We start from the raw sequence: 20,791 nt of genomic DNA, 5'->3' as shown, positions 1-20,791 counted from the left end.
ACCTAACTTCCTCAGAGCCTCAATTTCCTCATCTGTAAAATGAGGGGGTTAGAGTAGATGATTTCTAAGGTCCCTTCCAGCTCTAAATAGTCTTATATTGTTTTCTGGGTAACAAAAGAGTTCTTTCTCCACATCAGCCAAGAAATCAAATACAGAGTTTTTCAAATAGTAGTGGATACCTTCTACAGGGAAAATATCCAATAATTGCTGTTCTTAGATTGCAAGATTTCTTTGGAAAAAAGTCATTAATGAAAATCTAATAAATAAAAAAATAAGCTTCATGGATTCTAAGAAGTACAACAGATTCTATTGTCTAGCCTCCAAAGAAATTGAAAATAGCTATAGCTAGTAGGTTTTGTGAATTTGAGAGAAAAACAGTGTTGGGTCTTTCACTATTGTGGAAATAATTTCACAATGTAGTAGTATCAGAAAATACTGTAATGGGAAAATCAGATTCAGACATCAGGGTAGAGAAAAATTATTTTCTATGGGCAATATCAAAGAGGGCAAATTATTCTTATTAACCTAATCTTAAGGAATAAATTGAGCATCCAAGGTTAAAGTCCAAGATCCAAGAGTTCAAATAAATTGAATATCCAAGATTCAGAGAAATCTGAATGATCCCATATCAGCAAATAACCTGGGATATTGTGTTCTTTATAAGGCTTCCTTATACAAGGTTTGTTATAAAACTGTAAATTTTTTCTTTTGGCTAGTGGATAAGTATGCATAGAGTATTTGCATAGGGATGTCCTTGTATTTGTTTTTCTTTCCTCTTCCCTAGCCTCTCCTATCCCTTGCAAAAACAAAAATCAAATCCATTCTAAGAAATTTGGTCTGCCTTACGAACCCAATATCCCTTTCTTGGATGCTAGTTTGGTGCCAGAGTCACCTTGGCATCCAGATGAATTTTCAGGTAAGCCACAAAGTTTGCCAGATTGGAATAAAGAAGGCAGAGCAGGCAGCTATGTAGTACAGTGGATACAAGGGTGAACTTGGTGTTAGGAAGATCTGAGTTTGAATCCCACCTCAGTCCCTTAGCAACTGTGGGACCCTGGGCATATCAAAGCCCCTGATCTCTTTTAGTATCTGTTTCCTTATCTGCATAATTGGGACAATAAAAATGTCTCTCTCATAGAATTGTTGTGATGTGTTACATTGCAGCATAATGCTGTGAAAAGAATATTGGTTTCGGAATTAGGGAGAATCCTGGGTTCAAATTCAGATTCTACCACTTATAACCCGTGAGTCCTCAGAGAAGTAATTTAATTTCTTTTTTTCTATAAAATTCAAGGATTGGACTAGATTACCTTCAAGGTTCCTTCTATATACAAATATATGAACCTTATATGTTATAATGTGTAATATATTTGTTGTTGATGAACGATGTTATTAAGATATTTGTGATGGAAAGATGGGGATAGAACATTACTTCGACACTGCAGTGTCTCTGTTGTAAAGAGTCACAGATAACAACATAACATGTATTTCTACCCAAATTAGAATTCATTTTTTTAAAGCAATCAGGGTTAAGTAACTTGCTCAGGGTTACATGGCCAGTTGTTTTTGTGTGGGTGTTAAATATCTGAGGCCGGGAACCGATCCCAGGTCTCCTGACTCTGGGGCTGGTGCTCTTACTCACTGAGCCACCTGGCCGCCCCTAACAGAAATTTTTGAGGGTTAATTTTTGAGAGAAAGCTAAGTTCATTTTTGGGTATAGTATCACAGAATTTAGAGCAGGAAGAGCTCTTAGAAATAATTTTGTCAAACTCAAATAGAAATGGGTCCACTAATATATACATAAAAATCTGTGGGGGCCACATATTGACAGTTTTAAAATGCAATGCTATCTACATTTTATTGTATTTTTACAATTTTTTTTGTCCCAGTTACATTTCAATCTAGTACAGGCTTCACTCAGGAGTGTTGTGGGTTTCATCTATCTGCACTGCTCAGAGCATGTCTGACACCTCTGATATAGACTAACTCCCTATTTTTAATATGAGTAAATAGAATTTGAGTGACTTGTGCAGGTAGGAGGTACAAATACAGGGATTTGAACTCATATCTTCAAATTCCAAATCTAATGCTATTTGTGTTTTACATTGCTGTTGAATTTGAGGTGCAGTATAGGACACCCTGGTGTTGCTATCCAGTAAGTAGGCCATTGGGCATAGCACTAGGGAAAGGGATTTATGGGTAGAAATGTTAGCTTTGGTGACATCTACATGGTAGTGATAACTGGATCCATAGGAGTGGGTAAGATCACCAAGGGAGAGAGTGTGTAGATCTTCTCTTCCTAGTGACATAGTGGGCTACAGTTTTGCCATATACTTTATCTTCATCCCTTAGTAACCATGATGAATACTATAAATAGCAGGTCCTTAAAGAGTACAGTGAGTCAATCACCTATCAATGTCTTGGTATCTATCTTCTTAATCTTTGTGTTCTCCAGGTTCAAAACTTTGGAGTCCTCTTTGATTTCTTCTATCTCCTTTATGACTTTGCTCCAAACAAGTCATCATTATGTTATCTATCTACCACAGAGCTTATCACATCAATTCATATGGACAAATCAAATCATGGTCTATGAAATATTAAAACCATAGACAAAAATGCCAATATAACATAAATATCAGTATTAGGAAGGAATTCTATTGAAATACATATAGAATTCAGGACAAATATGGGACTGAGGACTCCTTGCTAAAAGCAATGCTTTAAAGGGATACTTCCTTTTTTATTTTTAAATATTAGAAATAGTTCACACATACTCTTTTAGAATTGTATAGAGAACACCAATGTTACAGTATGCAAAAACAAAATAATTCACCTATACTTCTCACCTTGCTGACAACTGCAGAAGCGGTTTCTCAAATGTTGAGATAATAAATCAAGACAGGGCCATTCAAATATGAAGACAAGAATAATGAGCTTTCACTCCTAAGTTTCTCAATGACTATGGAATATTTTAAATCTTTCACATTGCAATGATCCATCTGTCTTGCTCCTTTCATTTTCTGTCATTAGACAAGCAAACAAAAAACAGGCACTATATAAGATACCTACTAAATGTCAGCTACTGAAGAATTCTAGGATCTGATTTGAAAATGAGAAAATTATTTAAATAGTCATTATATGCAACTAGGGGTTAGGTTACATATATATGGACAATTTTGTTGATATTCAATATGTCTTATTCTAGATATGTATAGGGATTTTAAGTATAAAAATACTCTTTATAACAGAAGCATATAAGTAGACAATGAAAAAATATTTTTTGCTTCTCATATATAAACTAAATTTCAAACCTCTGAGATATTATGTTCAGGACTCAATTAGGTAAAAGAGGGATTTCTTTGTTAAGTGTATAGGTGTAATTGTAGCAAAATATGGCATGTAAAATTACCATGAAAACTACCTTAGAGATAAGTACAAGTGACTCACCAGTCCATTTTCCTCTCCCCATCCCAATTACATATCCAGTTCTAAGTAAACTTAAATAAAAGGTAAGCTTTTTACACCAGTCAAGTCTTTGAGATTATTTTGTCTTATTTCTATCCTCTAGTGTAGTAGCATAATGTAATATACACAAGAAATATTTTTTAAAATACTTGTTGAATGGGTAAATAAATAAATAAAACCAATACTTTGTTAGATTTTCCACAGGATTATAGGTTCACAAAATTAGATTTGAAAGGCACATTAGTGGTTGCCTAGCCCTTAACCACTCCCTCCTCCTCTCATTTTACAGATAAGGAAACCAAGATGCAGAGAAATTAAATGACTTCCCAGGATCATATAGCTATTAAGTGCCTGAGATGAGATTTGAAGGCAGATCTTCCTGAAGCAAGTCCAGTGCCCTAACCACTACACCAGTAAGGGTCGAACTCAAATAGAAATGGATCTCTGCAGGTCACATAGATTTAGAAAATCACAAATTCACATTATCTATGTTGCATTGCATTTTTATTTTATAAACTATGTTCCAATATAATTTGGGCTACACTTGGGAGTTGTGCAAGTGGTTTTCACCCAGCTGGCCATCTTGCTCTCCATCATGCTGCCTTCTAATTTGTAACAGACTCTAAAATGTATGGTCAAATGGCAATCCAAGATGCATTTCAGGAATAAGGTGATGCTTCTGTTAACCTTTCTCTCCCACAAAAACGAGATAGTTCTAGTGAAGTTTGTGCAATATAGTTTTATTAACTGATAGTGCAAATCTTACCAGACACACAGTCCCATAATAAATAAAACTCAAGGATCATTTGAAGCACACGAACATGCAGTCTTATTTGGTACAATGCAAAGCTTTAACCTTCTGACAATATTGCTAATTGTGTTTAACAAAAATCTGGGAAAGACTGGAAGCAACCCTAAGCAATGAATTCAAATAAAAGGTGACACAGACCATTCCTTTTCTACAACAGATTTTGGGCTAAAGATTTCAGAAGTTTTCATTTTAAAGCTATTTAACTCTACCACAGTGCAAATCATATTGCTGAAATATCACAACAGGGAAATAACACTATTCAAATAAAAGCAAAGTGGTTGAAGAGGATTATATAGTTTACTCTTCTTTTTTATCATCATCATCATCATCATCATCATCACATTATGTTCTATTTTTGGCAAGAATTCACTTTTTCCATCAGTAGGAAGATGTGTTCTGCAAACTCTCGGATGGCACCTCGGCCTCCACTGCATTTGCAAATATACCCAGCAGCCTTCTGGGCAATGGAGCAAGCATCAGCAGGAACCCCACTCATGCCAGCTTTCTTCAAGCATTCTTCATCAGAAACTTCATTTCCTAAAAAAAAAATACACGCATTAAAACAAAACACAAATGGCATTCTTTTTGGATATGGCAAGCTATTTAAATTCTGACTTCTAATTTAACTGATCCTTATAACAACTCTGTGAGGTAGCTGCTATCATTACCCCTGTGAAGAAACTGATGCTAAGAAAGGTTAAATCACTTCCCCTGGGTTGCACAGTTAGTAAGTGTCTCAAGAGGAGTTTACACACAGATCTTTCTGACTCCACGTCTACTGGTCTAACCATTGTGTCCCACTGCATGGATCAAAGAGCCACAAAATTCTGAGACTTTAGAGAAGATTGAGGAGGTAGTGTAATAGAGTATAAGGAAAAGAGTACTGAATTCGAAGAAGTGGTCTAGGTTCAGATCCTGCCTTTGCCATTTACCCTGGGATACTGGGTAAATCATTGTATGCTTCTGGGCCTCAGTTTTCTGTACCCATAAAATGAAACGGGTTTTTGCTCTGGGAGCACATCTACTCAAATTTAAAATTGGAATGATACAGAAAGATTAGTATGGTTCCTTTGCAAGGCTGACTCAAAAATCTGTGACATCTTCCAGACTCTTGTTTTAATGAGGGGACTTCACTAGATGAAGTGCTAGGTCTGTTCCAGAGCTGAATCTTCAGGATTCTTTGATCCGTCTCCAACAGATGTGCTAGCTGATGCAGAGACATTTGCCACAGTGAGTGTGGTCAATTGTGTGTCAGGGACCGACAAATGGGAGCTGGCTGAATTTAAGCTTTCATTTCTCGATGGATAATGTGGATTGTAGTGATAGTATGCAGAAGATATTTCAACAGCAATTTCAAGAACTTAAGATACAGTGTAACTTCAAAAAGCTATGGACGCACACACATATCTGGAGTAACAGGCACACGTTATTTTAGACGATAAACACCCATATGACTATAGCATGGGCCAGGAACTCAACCTTCTTTTTGTTAGGCATTCCCCGTGAAGCCTATGGAATTCTTAGAAAAAGGTTTTTTTTTCCTTTTTGTAGGGGGGAAGGCAGGGCAATTGAGTGTAAGTGACTTGCCCAAGGTCACACGGCTAGTAAGTATTAACTGTCTGGTCCAGATTTGACCTCAGATTCTCCTGACTCCAGGGCTAGTGCTCTATTCACTGTGCCACCTAGCCACCCCTATAATAATGTTTTTAAGTGCACAAAGTAAAAAAAAAAGTAGGGTTATAAAGGAAACCAATTATATTGAAAGAGTTATCAAAATATCAAAGAAAAAGTTCATGAATCCCATATTAAGAACCCCTGAGGGGCAAACAAATTGAGCTCTAAATTTTTCCCAACATAATTCAAATTGGTTTATAGGAAACTCTTATCAAGTAAGAATGAAGGGTTCTGGTTTCCAAATGCCACAATTACCATACATAAATCTTATGTGTAGGTCAATTTTCAAAGATTTAGAATAAAATGCAAGCTACATATTATTACTCAAAGTAAAGCAAAGTAAACTTTTAATCATTTAATTTAGTAATTGACTTTTTCTTCCATGCTTGTTCAGAGGTCACTTGAGAGCCTTACCATGCCTGCCTCCCAGTTATCATCAATTGTTATTACTGTGTAGGGATTGCAGAGCACTGATGATAAAGTTCCAGTTACGACAGTGCTAGATGAGTTTGCTCTAACCTGTTTTAGTCTTATCCACTCTGAGAATTCCCCACATTTCCAACAATTAATGAAATGCCAAATACGAAGAATGCCAGAAAAGACTGCTTTTGCCTCCTCACCTGTCCTGCAGCACGGCAATAGCTTCCTGATTGGTCTCCTGGTATCTAGCCTCTTCTCTCTCCAATCCAACTTCTGCACAGCTTTCAAATGAATACTCCTTAGCCATAAATCACTGGTCTACTAAGAAATCTACTGTTGTTCCCTTGAGACTCTAGGTCAAAATGCAAACTCCTCAGCTGTCCTTCAAAGCCTGCCTCGATCTGGCTCCCACTTAGAGAAAACAAGAAGCCATTGCTTAGAGCATGCTTTTCTGCCCTCTCCAGGCTATCCAGCAAGCTGTCCTCCTTCACTCCAGCTCTGTTAATAACGTCATCTTCCTTCTTCCTAAGGTCAAGGCCAGCCCTTCGTCATGTGTCCCCAGTCTCATGCCTATTCGTCTTCTCCACCTACCTGCCCTCTCAATCACCTTCTCCACCAATTTGTTCCTTTCCTGTTCCCTTCAATAAGCCCAAGTATTCTTCTCTATCCTAGAAAAACATTCACTAAGACTAGTCTAGGCCCTCTCAAGCTTTCAGCCTACATTTCTCTTCTCTTTCTCAAACACCAAAAAAAAGAAGCCATCTGTGCTCAAGGCCTCCACTTCCTCTTCCCTTACACATTTTTCAACTCTTTGAAATCTGGCATCAGAGTCTGTGGCTTGACTGAAATCACTCACTCCAAAGTTACCGATGACTTCTTAATTGCCAAAACTAATGATAAGTTTTTCAATCCTCATTCTTCTTGACCTCTCTGAAGTACCTGACACTGAACCCCTCTCTCTTACCTGTCAGTAAGTCAGGCAATAATCATTTATTGAGTCTGAAATAACCATTATAGTGAATGGGATAGTGAATTGATTAGGAACATGTAAAAGGATTGCTTTGCTGAACCGAAGTCCTAGTCAATTATGTAACATTAATCTGTAGTGGATCAAATCAGGATTGTCTTGTGATTTCCATCAGTTCTATTCAGCTCCATGTGAATGGTATCAAAGGAGATGAAGAGTAGGGTGCTGGGGTTTGGAAGGTATGACTGGTAACAGGACAAGGGAGTAGGGGATTCAAGAAGAAAATGTAAAGTTGAACCAATTTACAAGGGTTCCAGATAGAGAGACTTCCAGTGCAGGGGTGATGGAATGGGAAGGAACTGAAGGGTGGAAGGACTGGTGGTAACAGTAAGGACAAACAGGGATAACAGCAAGAAGGCCTAAGGAAATATGGAATGTTAAAAGATTATGGTCAGATAAACTTCAGAGTTCATGAACATGGAAACAGAATACTTGTGGTTGTTAGAAAGTATGACTATCTCTATGTGTAGCTGACCTGGAGTGGAGAAATAAATCATTAAAACTCAGTTATTGAGGAACTGGGAAGTTCTTAGTTGAGGAAGCATCAAAATGTAAACTGAAGTCCCCTAGTGGGCATGAGTGCAACAGGAGTTGGCATGGAGCCAGTCCAGGCCCCGAATTCACTCAGGAATGGAGAACATACAGAATGTCAATAGGAAATGGTCACAAGGATCTTAGATTGGGTGATAAATTTGGACAGTGTGAACCTCAAAGGAGGAGAGGCTGCTGAGTGGTGGTGGCATGAGAGTCTGGAAGGGGTACTATGAAACAAGTAGTATTCTGACTCCCTTGCCATGACTAGTCGAGGGGCATGAGCTATGCTTTCTTTTCTCCATTTCTTTATCTATAAGGTGTACAAAATACCCACAGATTCATGTGTGAAAGATGAAATCCTAATTCTATTTTATTTGGCTGAATTACAAGGTACCCACCTAGATATGCCACTTCTTTCCAACATAAACCCATTTCTTTTCTCCATTCATCTACAACTGCTAGCTTATTGGATATACCAATTTCCATCCTCACATCCAGTTTTAAGGAGGAGAGTGTCTGTTTTGAACAGGCTCTTTCAGAGATTAACCTCACCTGTAAAAAAAAAGATGAAAATATTAAAGCATTACAAATTTTAAAAACTGAAAATTTTTTTAAAAATAATAGCTCCAGAATGTAATACAAGTCAACAAAATGAAGTTATTTGGCATCCTGAGATATTATTTTAAGTAAAAAGAAATAATTTTATGTTTAAAATGAGACCATTTTAACATTTTTCTAAGCCTAATCTGAGATTGAAATGTAGTGCTTCTACAGGAAGCACTTTAGGGAAAACACGGTACATAAATTATCCGATTCTGATAGATAAGACAGCTCAAACATCCATAACATGGGAGGGGATAGCTCCACTGGTCTTTGTCCTGATGAGACCACATCTGGAGTACTTTGCTGAATTCCTGGTGCCATATTTTAGGAAGGCCACTAACAACTTATAGAGGAGGGTGACCAAGATAGTGAGAGCTCTTGAAACAATGGAATGAACAACAAAAGGAATTGTTAAAAGTTATCCTAGAAAAGATTTAGGTGAAACATGGTAATTATCTTCCTGTGTATAAATAGCTGTCATATGTTAGAAGATTTAGATTTTGGTTGGCCTTAAAGGCCAGATAAGCAGAAGTTGCAAAGAGGCAGGTTTAGGCTCAATATAAGGAAAAATTCCCTAATCATTGGGGCTATTAAAAATGGAATGGGCTGCCTTTGAAAGCCCATTAGTCTGGAATTTTGCAGAGGGTATTTCTTTATAGGTAGGAATTGGACAAGATGGCCTCTGTAGATTCTTCCAAATTTGAGATTCTATTACCAAAAATTTTAAATCTCAGGATTCTCTCCCCCAATTTTCTGTGAGACTAAATAAAAATAAATATGTATATACCTAATAAATACAGTAAAATTCAGTGGGTAAATACCTCAATATTACTTTTCTTTAATAAATTTATCCCAATTGAATCTCTAACATCATAAGATATTATTTCTTCTTGGTTTCCTGATACATAAATGTGACCATTGGTGAGACATCCATCAATATTGCAAACTAGGAGCTTTATTTCCTTAAGCTTCTCTTTGCCAAAATAGCCATATCTGAAAGAAACCAAATCCAAATTTGACAAGGTCCTTTTGAATCCAAATATAATACTCAGGTTTAAAAGCACTTCACAGAGATCATGTCATTTGAGCCTCACAGTAACAACCCTGAAGTCGGTACTATAGCTAATATTATCCTTAGAGGAGAAAAGTGTGGTTCAGGGTAGTTACATGCCTTTCCCTTGGTCAAGCCGCTAATGCTGAGGAAGGACTCCAATACATATCTTCATGACTCCAAATCCAACACTCTACTAACTCTTACAATAACCTCATCCTAATTACCTGTCACTTATAAATTTAATAAGCATGCTATATACTTAATTTTTCAAATCACTGGTTATATTAAAGGCTGTATCATGTATAGACACACACATAAAAGCATAAATTCTTACGTTATTGTGGATAAGATCAAAGTAGACTAAAATGGTGTCACTTTATGGAACCATACTAACTATACTGAATATCCTGTAACCTATACGTCATTTCAGAAATTGCCATCTGGACACTTTGTTGTAGTGTTTTAACAGTCATAGAATTTAGTCTATTTGTTAAACATAAATATACTTGGCTCTAATTAAATGCTCTTACCTCAATACTCTTTGTTCTGCAATAGGCCAATCAATATCAACATCAATATCTACACTGTGTTCAGCTCGCATTTCATAGTAGGCCATCTTCCCACCCTATAAAAAAAAATAATGTCAAAAGTATTGTTTCTTAGCATCAAATATAGCTGTTCCTATCCCAGCAAAAAGTTTTTCAAAATTAATATTATTTCTCTTTTCCAATGCTCCCTTTCAAAAATTTTAAAAAGAAACACAAAAAATCCCTTTGTAATGGAAACACATAGTACAATTAAATAAATTCTCCCACTGGCCGGGTCCAAAAATGAATGTCTCATTCTACAATTTAAGTCCATCAGCTTTCTGGCAGGAAGTAGGTAGCATGTTTCAGTCAGTCAGTCAGTCAATAAATATTTATTAAGCACCTACTATGTGGCAGGCACTGTGAATAGAAAGGCAAAAAACCAGTCCCTGCTTTTAAGGAGCTCACAGATTAATGAGGAAGAAAGCATGCAAACAAGTACATATAAACAAGCTATATACATGATAAACTGGAGATAATCAACAGAAGGAAGGCACTAGAATTAAGGGAGAATTAGGAAAGACTTCCCCAAAATCCAATGGGACTTTAGCTAGGAATTGGAGGGAGCCAGGGAAGCCAGGAGGCAGAGATGAGGGGGGAAAGCATTCCAGGCAGGAGGGACAGCCAGTAAAAATGAATGAAGTCTGGTGATGGAATGTCTTGTTTGAGAAACAACAAAGAAGCCAATGTTCCTGGAGTACATGAAGGCTGGGATTGGGGAAAGGCTTAAGAAGACTGGAAAGGTAGAGCAGATCATGGAGGGTTTTGGATGCCAAATAGAGGACTTTATATTTCATACAAAAGGTGATAGGATGCCACAGGACTTTACTGAGTAAAGGAGGGTTACATGATCATACCTGAGCTTTAGAAAGATGACTTTGACAGCTGAATGGAGCATGGATGGGAGTGAGGAGAGATTTGTGCCAGGGAGATCAACCAGCAGGCTATTGTAATAGTCCAGGTATGAGATGATGAGGGCCTACACCAGGGTGGTGGCAGTGTCAGAGGAGAGAAGGTGGCATATTTGAAAGATATTACAAAGATAAAAATTGACAGGCCTTGGAACAAATTGGATATAGGGGATGAGAGAGAATGAGGAGTCAAGGATAATGCCTAGGTTGTAAGCCTGCATAATTAAGAAGAGGGTGGTACCCTCAACATTAATAGAGAAGTCAGGAATAAAGGAGAGTTTTGGTGGAAAGATATCATTACATTGATCAGAGTTCTAAAGTTTTTCAAAGTTATTTTTCACTACAATGTTGTGTCAATGTTTTCCTAATTCTGCTCACTTTACTCTGCATCAGTTCATAGAAGTCTTCCTCATTTCCTTTGAAGCTGTCCATTTTGCCATTTCTTATGGTGCAGTAATCACATGCCTATACCAGAATTTACTCAGTCATTCCCTGATAGGTTAGCACCCCCTGAGTTTTCTGTTTGCTGCTATAAATAATTATATCTAGCAGTGGTGCAACTGGGCCAAAAGGTATACACAATTTAGTAATTTTCTAGAAAATAGTTTATTATAATGCACACAACTTTTTTATAAGTTACTTTCAAAAGGATTTCTGGAGAACTACAAAAATGCAAGACATTACTAACAGAAACTAATGAATTTTTGAACCAAATAATTTGGAGGGTCTTTTTTATCTCCCGATAGCAAAACAAAACCACCAAGAAATTTAGAATATTTCCAAATATTGTTGATGACAAAATTCTCATTCTTTTCCTTTAAAATGAAATTCTACTTTAATACTAAATATGTATAAACACAATATTCTCTCCTCTCAATATTATGGCCAAAAAGAGAGGTAGACAGAGACACAGAACCCTGTATGTGTAATGCTAACGGGAATTGAAAGTTTTCTCGTCCATTAATACGCCTCACATAGAGCCTATTAACTCAAGAGAAGCTTGATTAGGGGAGGCTTGTTCTTCAGGAAAGCCCACACCTTTTGTTATATTGTAATTAGGCAGTGGGTCATGAGGGTTGTGATGCCCTCTCACCCTGAAGTGTGTGTGTATATATATATACACATACACACACACACACACACACTGAGGTTAGCATTTTGCTTTGGGACTTACTCGTGGGAAGAGTGTTCGAGTGATGTAGCCAGATGACACTCTAGGTAGCCGTTAAGAAGCCCTCTGGCTTTGAAAACCCAGATGTTGGTGCTTCTCTCTCTGGTCACTATGTATGTATGTAATGATCAGACAACTGGATTTGTCTGTTGGTCTTTATGCTATTGTTTCTGCTTGTAATTTCGGTTTGTATTTTCCCTGAAGTTCAAGGTGCTGACTTTTTCCCCTGAAACTAAGTAAATGATATATATGTTTGATTTAAAGTAAGATTGTTGACCTGTTTTGAGTTGCTTTTCTTTAGAAAAGCAGATCAAAGAACTTGTGCTAGAAGCCCTCCTGTGTGCTGGTGTTATTGGTCTTATACCCTCACAGTAACTGTAAATAGCATTGCTATTACAGTATGATAACAACATATATGAACAGATCTCTTTTCTTTCTACATGTCTCCAACTCAGGGACAGTTTAAGAGTCCCTGTGATTTTTGTTCCAGTTATGACACAAAAGAAAATGAAGGACAAGAAAACTGACAGTACCATTGAACCTTATCTATTGTATTTGTGGAAATTAATATAGAACAAATGGAAGAACTAATATTTAGCCCTAATTTAAAACTCCCAGTCAAGGAAGCACTGTTGCGTGTGTGCGTGTCTGTATGTCTTCTGTCTGTTTGGGTGGGAGGAGGCTCATTATAACTAAAACTTGTTGATGTCGAGTATGATTTCCTACCTTAGCAATTATGTGGACAACAGGGATCATTTTTCTATAAAGATGGACTTCCACTTTCACAATTAATAGTCAGTCAGTCAATAAGTCCTTGTGTCTCATTCCTACCGGGCAGAGAAGTACTGGTTTCCTCCATATCTTAGGGTATGGTTTATAGACCATGTCTCAGATTGGGACTTACCAGAAGAATCTGTACCTAATCAGTATAATTTTTCCTAATTCTTTGATCTTTTGTATAAAATATATAGACTGGTGAGAAGATGAAAAGCTTGTTTTCTTCCCAAACATGGTGTTTTAGATAAACTAATGGTGATATGATAGAACTCTGTGGTTTTCAAGTTTTCTTTTCAGGATAGCTTTTATGACAAAGGGGCAATCACTAAACAGTAATACTATAACATTAGCTCAAAAATGGATGTAAAAATATTAGTATTTTTAATAGAACAATGTGAATGTTGCAATAGTAATTTTATATATGAAGATATATGAAAATCATTATATACAGAATATATTTAATATCTTTACACATAGTACACCATACATATACTAAAGTATAGTATACATAGAGAATATATATGCTAGTGATCAGCACCAGAGGATGAATGAAGAACAATGCTTCATACAAAGGAGCTTTATCAGTGACAGTCTGGTCCCCTTAACATTGACATTTGATATCATTTAGCAACTCTGCTTCTCTTGTCATTCTTTAGGAACAACTAATACTATAGAGAGTTTTTGTCAAATGACTATACAGACCTGTAAGTAGCCCATTTCTATCAAATGTCTTTTAGCAAAATAAAAGGAGCCATTTTCATATAATTCTCCATCCCAGTCTTGCCGACGAGGGCGTTTGGCTGGATTCAAATTCAGAGGCTCTGTCACTTCACTTACTGCAAGTAAAAGGCTACAATCAATTCAAAATGCCTGCATGTCTACTAACAACACATCCCAATAATCCCATGTTTGCTAGCAAGAATGATTCTGGATGAGAACCTTTTGTAAAAACATGAATAGTCATAAACAATATAATAGAACAAGATTTCAAATTAACTAAATTACTCAAGGGAATGGATGTTATGGTTAAATTTGTTGTTGTTAATATCAAATGAGAACTCGCCATAAAAATCTAGAAAATCTTCCTATGATGTAACTGCTTGATGATCCATGCCATAGATGCAAGAATCCCCTGGTATAAGGCCCATATCCCTGAAAGAATCTAGATTGTGGCATCAAACTCAAATTTGAGTTTGTATTTAAGTTTAGTTTTTAATCAGATGGTTATTTTAAGAGGTTATATTTATAAAGTGCCACGCAAACCTTAAAGTGCAATATAAATGTTATTATTATTCAGCAATTGTTTGAAAAGCACTTCTGCAGCTATCTGATTCAACTCTACAGTAATTACTAAACTCAAATACTCAACAACTACTAAACTCAAATAGAAATGGGGACCACTAAGCTGTACATAAGGATGCCTATGGGTCATATGTTGACTTAGTTTTGAAAAATAATATTATCTATGTTTGTAATTTTTACTTATTTTGTTAACTATTTCTCAATTACATTTTAATCTGGTTTGGATTGTTGTAGGATGTTGATTGCACATTTGATACCTGTGGTCTAGAGGACCTGTAATAACCTCCGGGTATCACCTCAGGCATACCAAGAAACCAAGGGCAATTTGCTCCAGGGAGGGCACGTGATACAACTATGAGATGCCCCTCCTGCCCAGTTTTCCTGGTACTCTAATTATTCATCTACTAGGATAATTTAATACGTTAAAAGTAGAAAAAAATATTATATGTCATTTGAATTATGTGCACCACAGTATCAGGGGATTCATTTGGATGGAGAGGATCTTGTAACAAAACAGTACTGAATGGTATGTATACAAAACTGAATTAATTCAATACTGATGTTATGAGATATTATTTGTAAAGTGCTCTGCAAACCTTAAAAATGCTATAAAAACAGTAGTTATTATTATTCAGTAATTGTTGGGAAAACACTTCTGCAGCTATCTGATTCAACTCTACAGTGAATACTAAAGAAAATAACAATTTAAAAGAATAGATTTAAAAAAATACCACATCCTTAGAAATGCATAATTGCTCTTAAATTGTAAGTGTGCAACTACTTCACCTTCCTACTACCAAGTAATCAGATAGGTCAATGTCAATCTTACATACTATGAAAATAGTATAATATTCTGCATACTTTTAATCTAATGATTGTTTTTTCTTTTTATTAGTTAGGATCCTCCTACTAAATACTAAGGTTTAAATAAGAGTATGTGTACTTTCCCTGCTTCTTTGCAGAGGTAGAAGTCTGTGGGTGTGTGTATATATATAGTGTTGGATGTTTTCTGAGTGGCTTTGCTAAACTAACTTTTTTCCCCTTTGTTTTTACTCTTTGTAATAAGGTATTACTCTTTGGGAGGGACTAGAAAGAGGTATAAATTGAGAACTATTTAAGTGACATAAAAATAGACATTATCAATAAAATTTTATTAAATATAAATTTTTAAAGAATATGTCTGATCTGGAGAAGTCCTCCAAAGGAGAAATTACTAGAGAGATAATTTTGCCATTTATTATTTGAAATGGGCTCTCTGAGTTTAGCAGTCTCACCAGCAGAAAGGAACCTATAAATGTAGCATTTCATAAACCAAAATAACTTTAGTAGTTTGAACCAGTCAAGATGGGAGAAAAAGCACAAGAGCATAAAAAGAAATGGCCCAGCGCCCAAGACTCCTGGTCCTTTCAGTTCAGTAGGCTGTCTGTATTAATTCTGACATTTTACGGAAAGATTAGTCAATCTTAAAAAACTGAATAAATATTGTCTGCCCCCATCCATTACCCCTTGCCCCCAAATTCCTAGTTTCCCTTAAAATATCATTTTGGATTTGTCATACCAAAATGTTTTCGATCCCTCTTTAAATCTATTTATATTTTACCCTCTCTTTGGGTAAAATCTAATATTTTAACATGTTAAGTCTTACTTCCTAAAATTCTTCTTTCACATTTTAAGGGGAGGATAAGTATCCCCATAGCATGTCCTTTATTATTTTATTAGCTTTTATTTTACTGACATCTTATTCTCAGTTTTCTTCTAGACTGACAGGTCCAAACATTTGATTTTATTTTTATCTAATTCGTCAAAAACTAGAATACTAACCTCGGGAATATTTCAAATATTTACTTAGTGCTACTTGATCTAATGCTTCTGACTTTTAAATATTTCCTTAGTCAGGTTAGAAGAAAAGCTAAAGCAAATTCTCTTAGTCCAGATGTATAATCTACGATCATGGACCATGGAGTACAAGTGATCCATTTAATTAAGTAATTCCACATAATAAACATAATTTTCATTGACTGAATAAATAACTTATGTATTACTATTCTGAAGTCTCTTTTTATAGACGCTTTCATAAGCAAAATACAAAATTTCAGAGCTATTGATGAATTTATTGCAGCTTTTCTATTTTGTAGTTAATGGATACCAACAGTATATAACTATTCTCACATGGAATCAAAAATTTTTTACATTAAAAATTAGTCCTTTTACTTGAAAAGGTTGGGAACTGCTGGTCTAAATATATTATTTGCTACTATCACCTCACTGTTGGCAATAAGATCAGAGTTTTATAAACAAATCATACTCCATAAACCACTGTATCATTTCTACCTTATTTTTTTCCATAAATCACATTAAGTATTATGTATTCACTTTCACTTCTCATAACACACCTAGAGAAGAAAAAATTTGAACCTTGTAAGCAGTTAAGACTAGAAAGAATGAAAATGTCAGGTTACCTCCTTTCTGAATTTCACTCCACCGAAATTGGTGACGCCTCACAACAGAGAAAACAGAATCATATCCATCTTCTCGGATCATTTCTGCCACTTTCTGAAGGTCAGAAGGATGCAGACATGGAGAAGTAGCCTGAATATTTCCTACAATATCAACCTCTTAAGAAGACAAAAGATGAAGAAAATGTGTGTCATAATGATATCAGCAAAAGACAATTAAGTGCCAATGAAGAGATTTTTCTAACATATCCAATTCATATTAAAGTAAATCAGGTTATCTAATAATTAAACACAGCAAAATCCCATTCCAACAACAATAAAATGAACTTGCTTTTTAAAAAAATAAACAAGTAATTAAATACATACCATTATGGTAACTTAGAAACTCTGATATGGCATCTAAAGAAGTAGAACTGTCTTTTGAAACTTCTGAACTTCTTCGATGAACTTGTGCTCCACATTGCTTGGCAACTTTCTCAATTTCATCATGATCCGTAGAAACCCATATGCTATATATGGATAAAAAACACAACCCCCCAAATCATTAGAGAGCTTTGTTATCAAGGTGAATAGCTTCAAACGTCTATAAAGTTCCTGTATGACTAGTGAAACTGATGAAAGGTAAAAATAAACACTATAATTTGGAATTGTTTTATAATGCTAAATAACAGCAATTCAACAAAGAACATTCACATTATGAAATAACGAATTTAATACTGAACAACAGGAATTTAATGAAGAATGGAGAGAAAAAAAATGTTTCCTGTTATTTGCAGTAGGAACTTGAAAGACCATGTCTCTGAAAGAACACTATGTCCTCTACTAACACATTAAAATTAGAAGTGAGACTACTTAAGCTAGTCTGAAAGCATTACCGAGCATGGCTAGTTAGTTGGTATGGTCAAGCTAACTGTGTCAAAACATTAGGTCATGTAAGGAGGCCACACTTTAATCATCTGAGACCTAAACATGGGCATAGCAGCTATGTTGCTACTTTGGGCTGAATTTTTACCTAGATCAAAATTATTTTAATTATGAGGCATATATTTGTTATGTAAAATGGTGTATCAGTGAATTTTCCTTAGCAAAGGAAGAAAATATTTGGGTAATATTACTAATTATCTTGAAAATAAGATAATATATATCATTCAGGCAATCCTGGCAACTTTAGGGTTGGGCAGGACAAAATAACATGCTTATTATTAATTCAAGTCACTGTGAAGGAAGTTTTAAAGGTGGTGGTGGGGGGGCTTAATTCCTATTTCTCACACATCAAAAATGGTTTCTCACAATCTAGTAGTGTTTACTTAGCATTTTTATAGGTTACAAACAACAAGCACAGTGGAACCTGGCATTCACTATACCTTTAGTCAACTGTATGATTATAGAAACAAGAGTTATTAGGGAACAGTGCTTATGAAAGTCTTTCTGTTCCCTTCTCACATACTCACCAAGGATGTCCTTAATATGTATGTAGATTATTCCTGTGAAATTTTTGTCTAGACAGATAGGAAAGTAGGTATGTGGGACTATAATTATTGGTATTCTTTTAGTTGCCTTTTTTTGAGGGGGTGATATCTTTGGTATCTTCCCCTATTTCTGATTTCTTGAAAACTGATCCCTCAATGCCCTCGAAATTGTGTGACTTAAAGCCCTACCTTCCTCTGTGGATACCTGATCCAGTCTAGCTGAATTTCCAGCTTGATTTTCATCAGTTCTAATTCTACTTCATTAGATAATACAAGTGGAACTTCGATGCTAGAGTTCAAATATGGTGACTCCATTATCACTGATAGTCTCTCCCCATTCCAATCCATCCTCCACTTAGCTGCCAAGGTCTGACCATGTCACCACCCTATTAAAGGACCTCCAGGAGCTTTCTATTAGCTCCAGGACCAAAAAGTGCAGTCCTATTTTGGCACTTAAAGTTTCTTAAAATCTGTGCCCTTTCTAGCCTTCTTGCACATGATTCTCCTTCACACATTCTACAGTGCAAACTGGCCTACTTACAGTTCTCCAATCACAACATTCTATTTCCTTTCTTTTTGCCTTTGCATTGGTTGTTCCTTATGCATGGAATAAAGCTCTGTCCCATCACCTCTACCTCTTTACTTTCCCTGGTTTCCTACAAGACTCAATTCAAATTTCACTTTCTGTAAGGGGCCTTTTCCTGTCTGTGCTCCCACCCCCCAGTTGCTAATGCCTTTCTCTTTGAGATTACTTCCATATGCTTCCCCAATGGGGGAGACAACATGAAAACAAAGTGATACAAAGCCAGTTACATACAAGATAAACACAAAATGATTAAAAGATAAAGTAGTGGAATTAAGAGGGGCAAGATAAGGCCTCTTGTAGAAGGAGGGATTATAGTTGGGGCTTAAAAGAAGCCAGAAATGTCATTAGACACAGTGGAGGGGGAGGGGAGAGAGCATTTCCAGTCAGAGAAAATACTCTGAGTCAAGAGATGGAGGATCTTGTTTGTGTAATAGCCAGAAGGCCAGTATGACTGCATCACAGTATACATGGTAGGGAGTAAGATGTATGAAAACTAGAAAGGTAGGAAGGAGCAAGGTTATGAAGTGCATGAATGGCAAATAGAACATTTTAAAATTTGTTTCTGGAGACAATAGGGAGCCACTGAAGTTTACTGAGTGTGTATGGGGCGGGGTGGGGAGGGGGAACGGAAGGATAACATGATTAGGAAAATCACTTAAGTGGCTGTAACTGAAAAACAGCTAATTCAGGAATGGCTCTCACATCAATAACTAGCTGCTTTCTGCCAATGGAACAATAGTAAAACTAAAACTAGCAATTTACCCCTAATTGTTTTTCTATTGTTTATTGAATTTGGCAGTAGCTTCACTGACTTTAAACTCTCATTTTCTATTCCACTGAAGGCTCATTTCTGCAACTGTGGTCAAGAGGCAAAGGGAAGTCAGGAGACCTGATGTTCTAGCCTTGGCTATGCCACTCATTTTCTGTGAGAACTTAAGTCACTTACCTCTCAGTACCTGGATTTCCTCATTTGTAAACCAAAGGTATTTATAGAATGCTAGATTTAGAACTGAAATAGACCTTCAAAGTCATCTGGTCCAGCCTCCTCATCTTATGAATGAGGAAGTTAGAGAACAAAGACTTTAGTGACCTGCCCAGGTCAGGAACCAATGATCAGGAACTTTCCTTCCATGCCAAACAATCTATAATTCTAAGTCAACCGACACAATTTCTACTTTCTGGAATGAGTATAGCAAAATCTCTTTACTATATAATGCTGCCTTAAGGGACATACCAGTTTTACAAAACCAGTAAACATTTACTGAGTATTTGACTGGGTGTGAGCACTATGCAAGACAAAAAGTAATAGTTTCTGCCAAAAAGGGAACTTATCACCTAGTTGTAAGCAATGGAATGAAAATGACAGGTACAGAAGATTTTAATGAATTTATGTAAGTTGTTTATATTTGTAATGCATTTTGCCATAGTCTTATAGTTTAACAGGGGAAAGAGAAAAAATAGTCTGCTTTACTTCCCATAATTTATTTATATTTCCATTAAAATTTCTAGAGTCCTTTTTTTTTTGTTTTCTCAGAAAAACTGTTTAAAAAGACTCTGGTCCCAACCCAGGTCATAAAAATAGTATTTTATTGCATTATAGTTCATAAGATCATAGAAATAAAATTGGATTACGTTAGAAAAATAACAGAGTCCAATCCTTTCATTTTACAATTGAGAAAGTTAAGGCCCAGAGAGAAAAAATAACTTGTCCAAGATCATCCAAACATAAGTGGCAGATTCAGAACTAAAATACAATCCCACTGGCTCTAAATTCTTTCTCCACAAGGCCAGGGTTGGACAATCTTATTATTGATGACTAATAATAAACTTTGTCTTTTACACATATATTGAATTTGCCTAATATCTGCTTTAAGAATTAGATATTTTTGAGATTTTTTTTTTTTAAGCAATCGGGGTTAAGTAACTTGCTCAAAGTTACATGGC

The 20,791-nt window shown here is 35.9% G+C and overlaps 1 protein-coding gene and 1 non-coding gene across 2 annotated transcripts in view; one reads left to right on the top strand and one right to left on the bottom strand.

Moving 5' to 3' along the window:
• Window positions 1-4,189: 4,189 nt before the first annotated feature.
• The window catches only part of LOC138175777 (N-acylneuraminate cytidylyltransferase-like), a 32,362-nt gene continuing 15,760 nt past the window's right edge, over window positions 4,190-20,791 (bottom strand). Inside the window, 7 exon segments of the mRNA XM_069106241.1 lie at window positions 4,190-4,813; window positions 8,330-8,483; window positions 9,356-9,527; window positions 10,119-10,213; window positions 13,737-13,870; window positions 16,796-16,951; window positions 17,159-17,301. Coding sequence (XP_068962342.1) covers window positions 4,626-4,813; window positions 8,330-8,483; window positions 9,356-9,527; window positions 10,119-10,213; window positions 13,737-13,870; window positions 16,796-16,951; window positions 17,159-17,301 — 1,042 coding nt within the window. The 3' untranslated portion in view covers window positions 4,190-4,625.
• LOC138175917 (U6 spliceosomal RNA) lies at window positions 5,288-5,389 on the top strand. The gene has a single exon (XR_011172122.1). It is a non-coding gene; the product is annotated as a U6 spliceosomal RNA (small nuclear RNA).

The sequence above is a fragment of the Petaurus breviceps genome, unplaced genomic scaffold, assembly GCF_028583685.1.
Source record: "Petaurus breviceps papuanus isolate PSGF00001 unplaced genomic scaffold, PetGlider_PUasm1.0 79, whole genome shotgun sequence".
In the NCBI taxonomy this organism is placed as follows: domain Eukaryota; kingdom Metazoa; phylum Chordata; class Mammalia; order Diprotodontia; family Petauridae; genus Petaurus; species Petaurus breviceps.
This window is presented reverse-complemented; position numbering and strand designations above follow the sequence as displayed.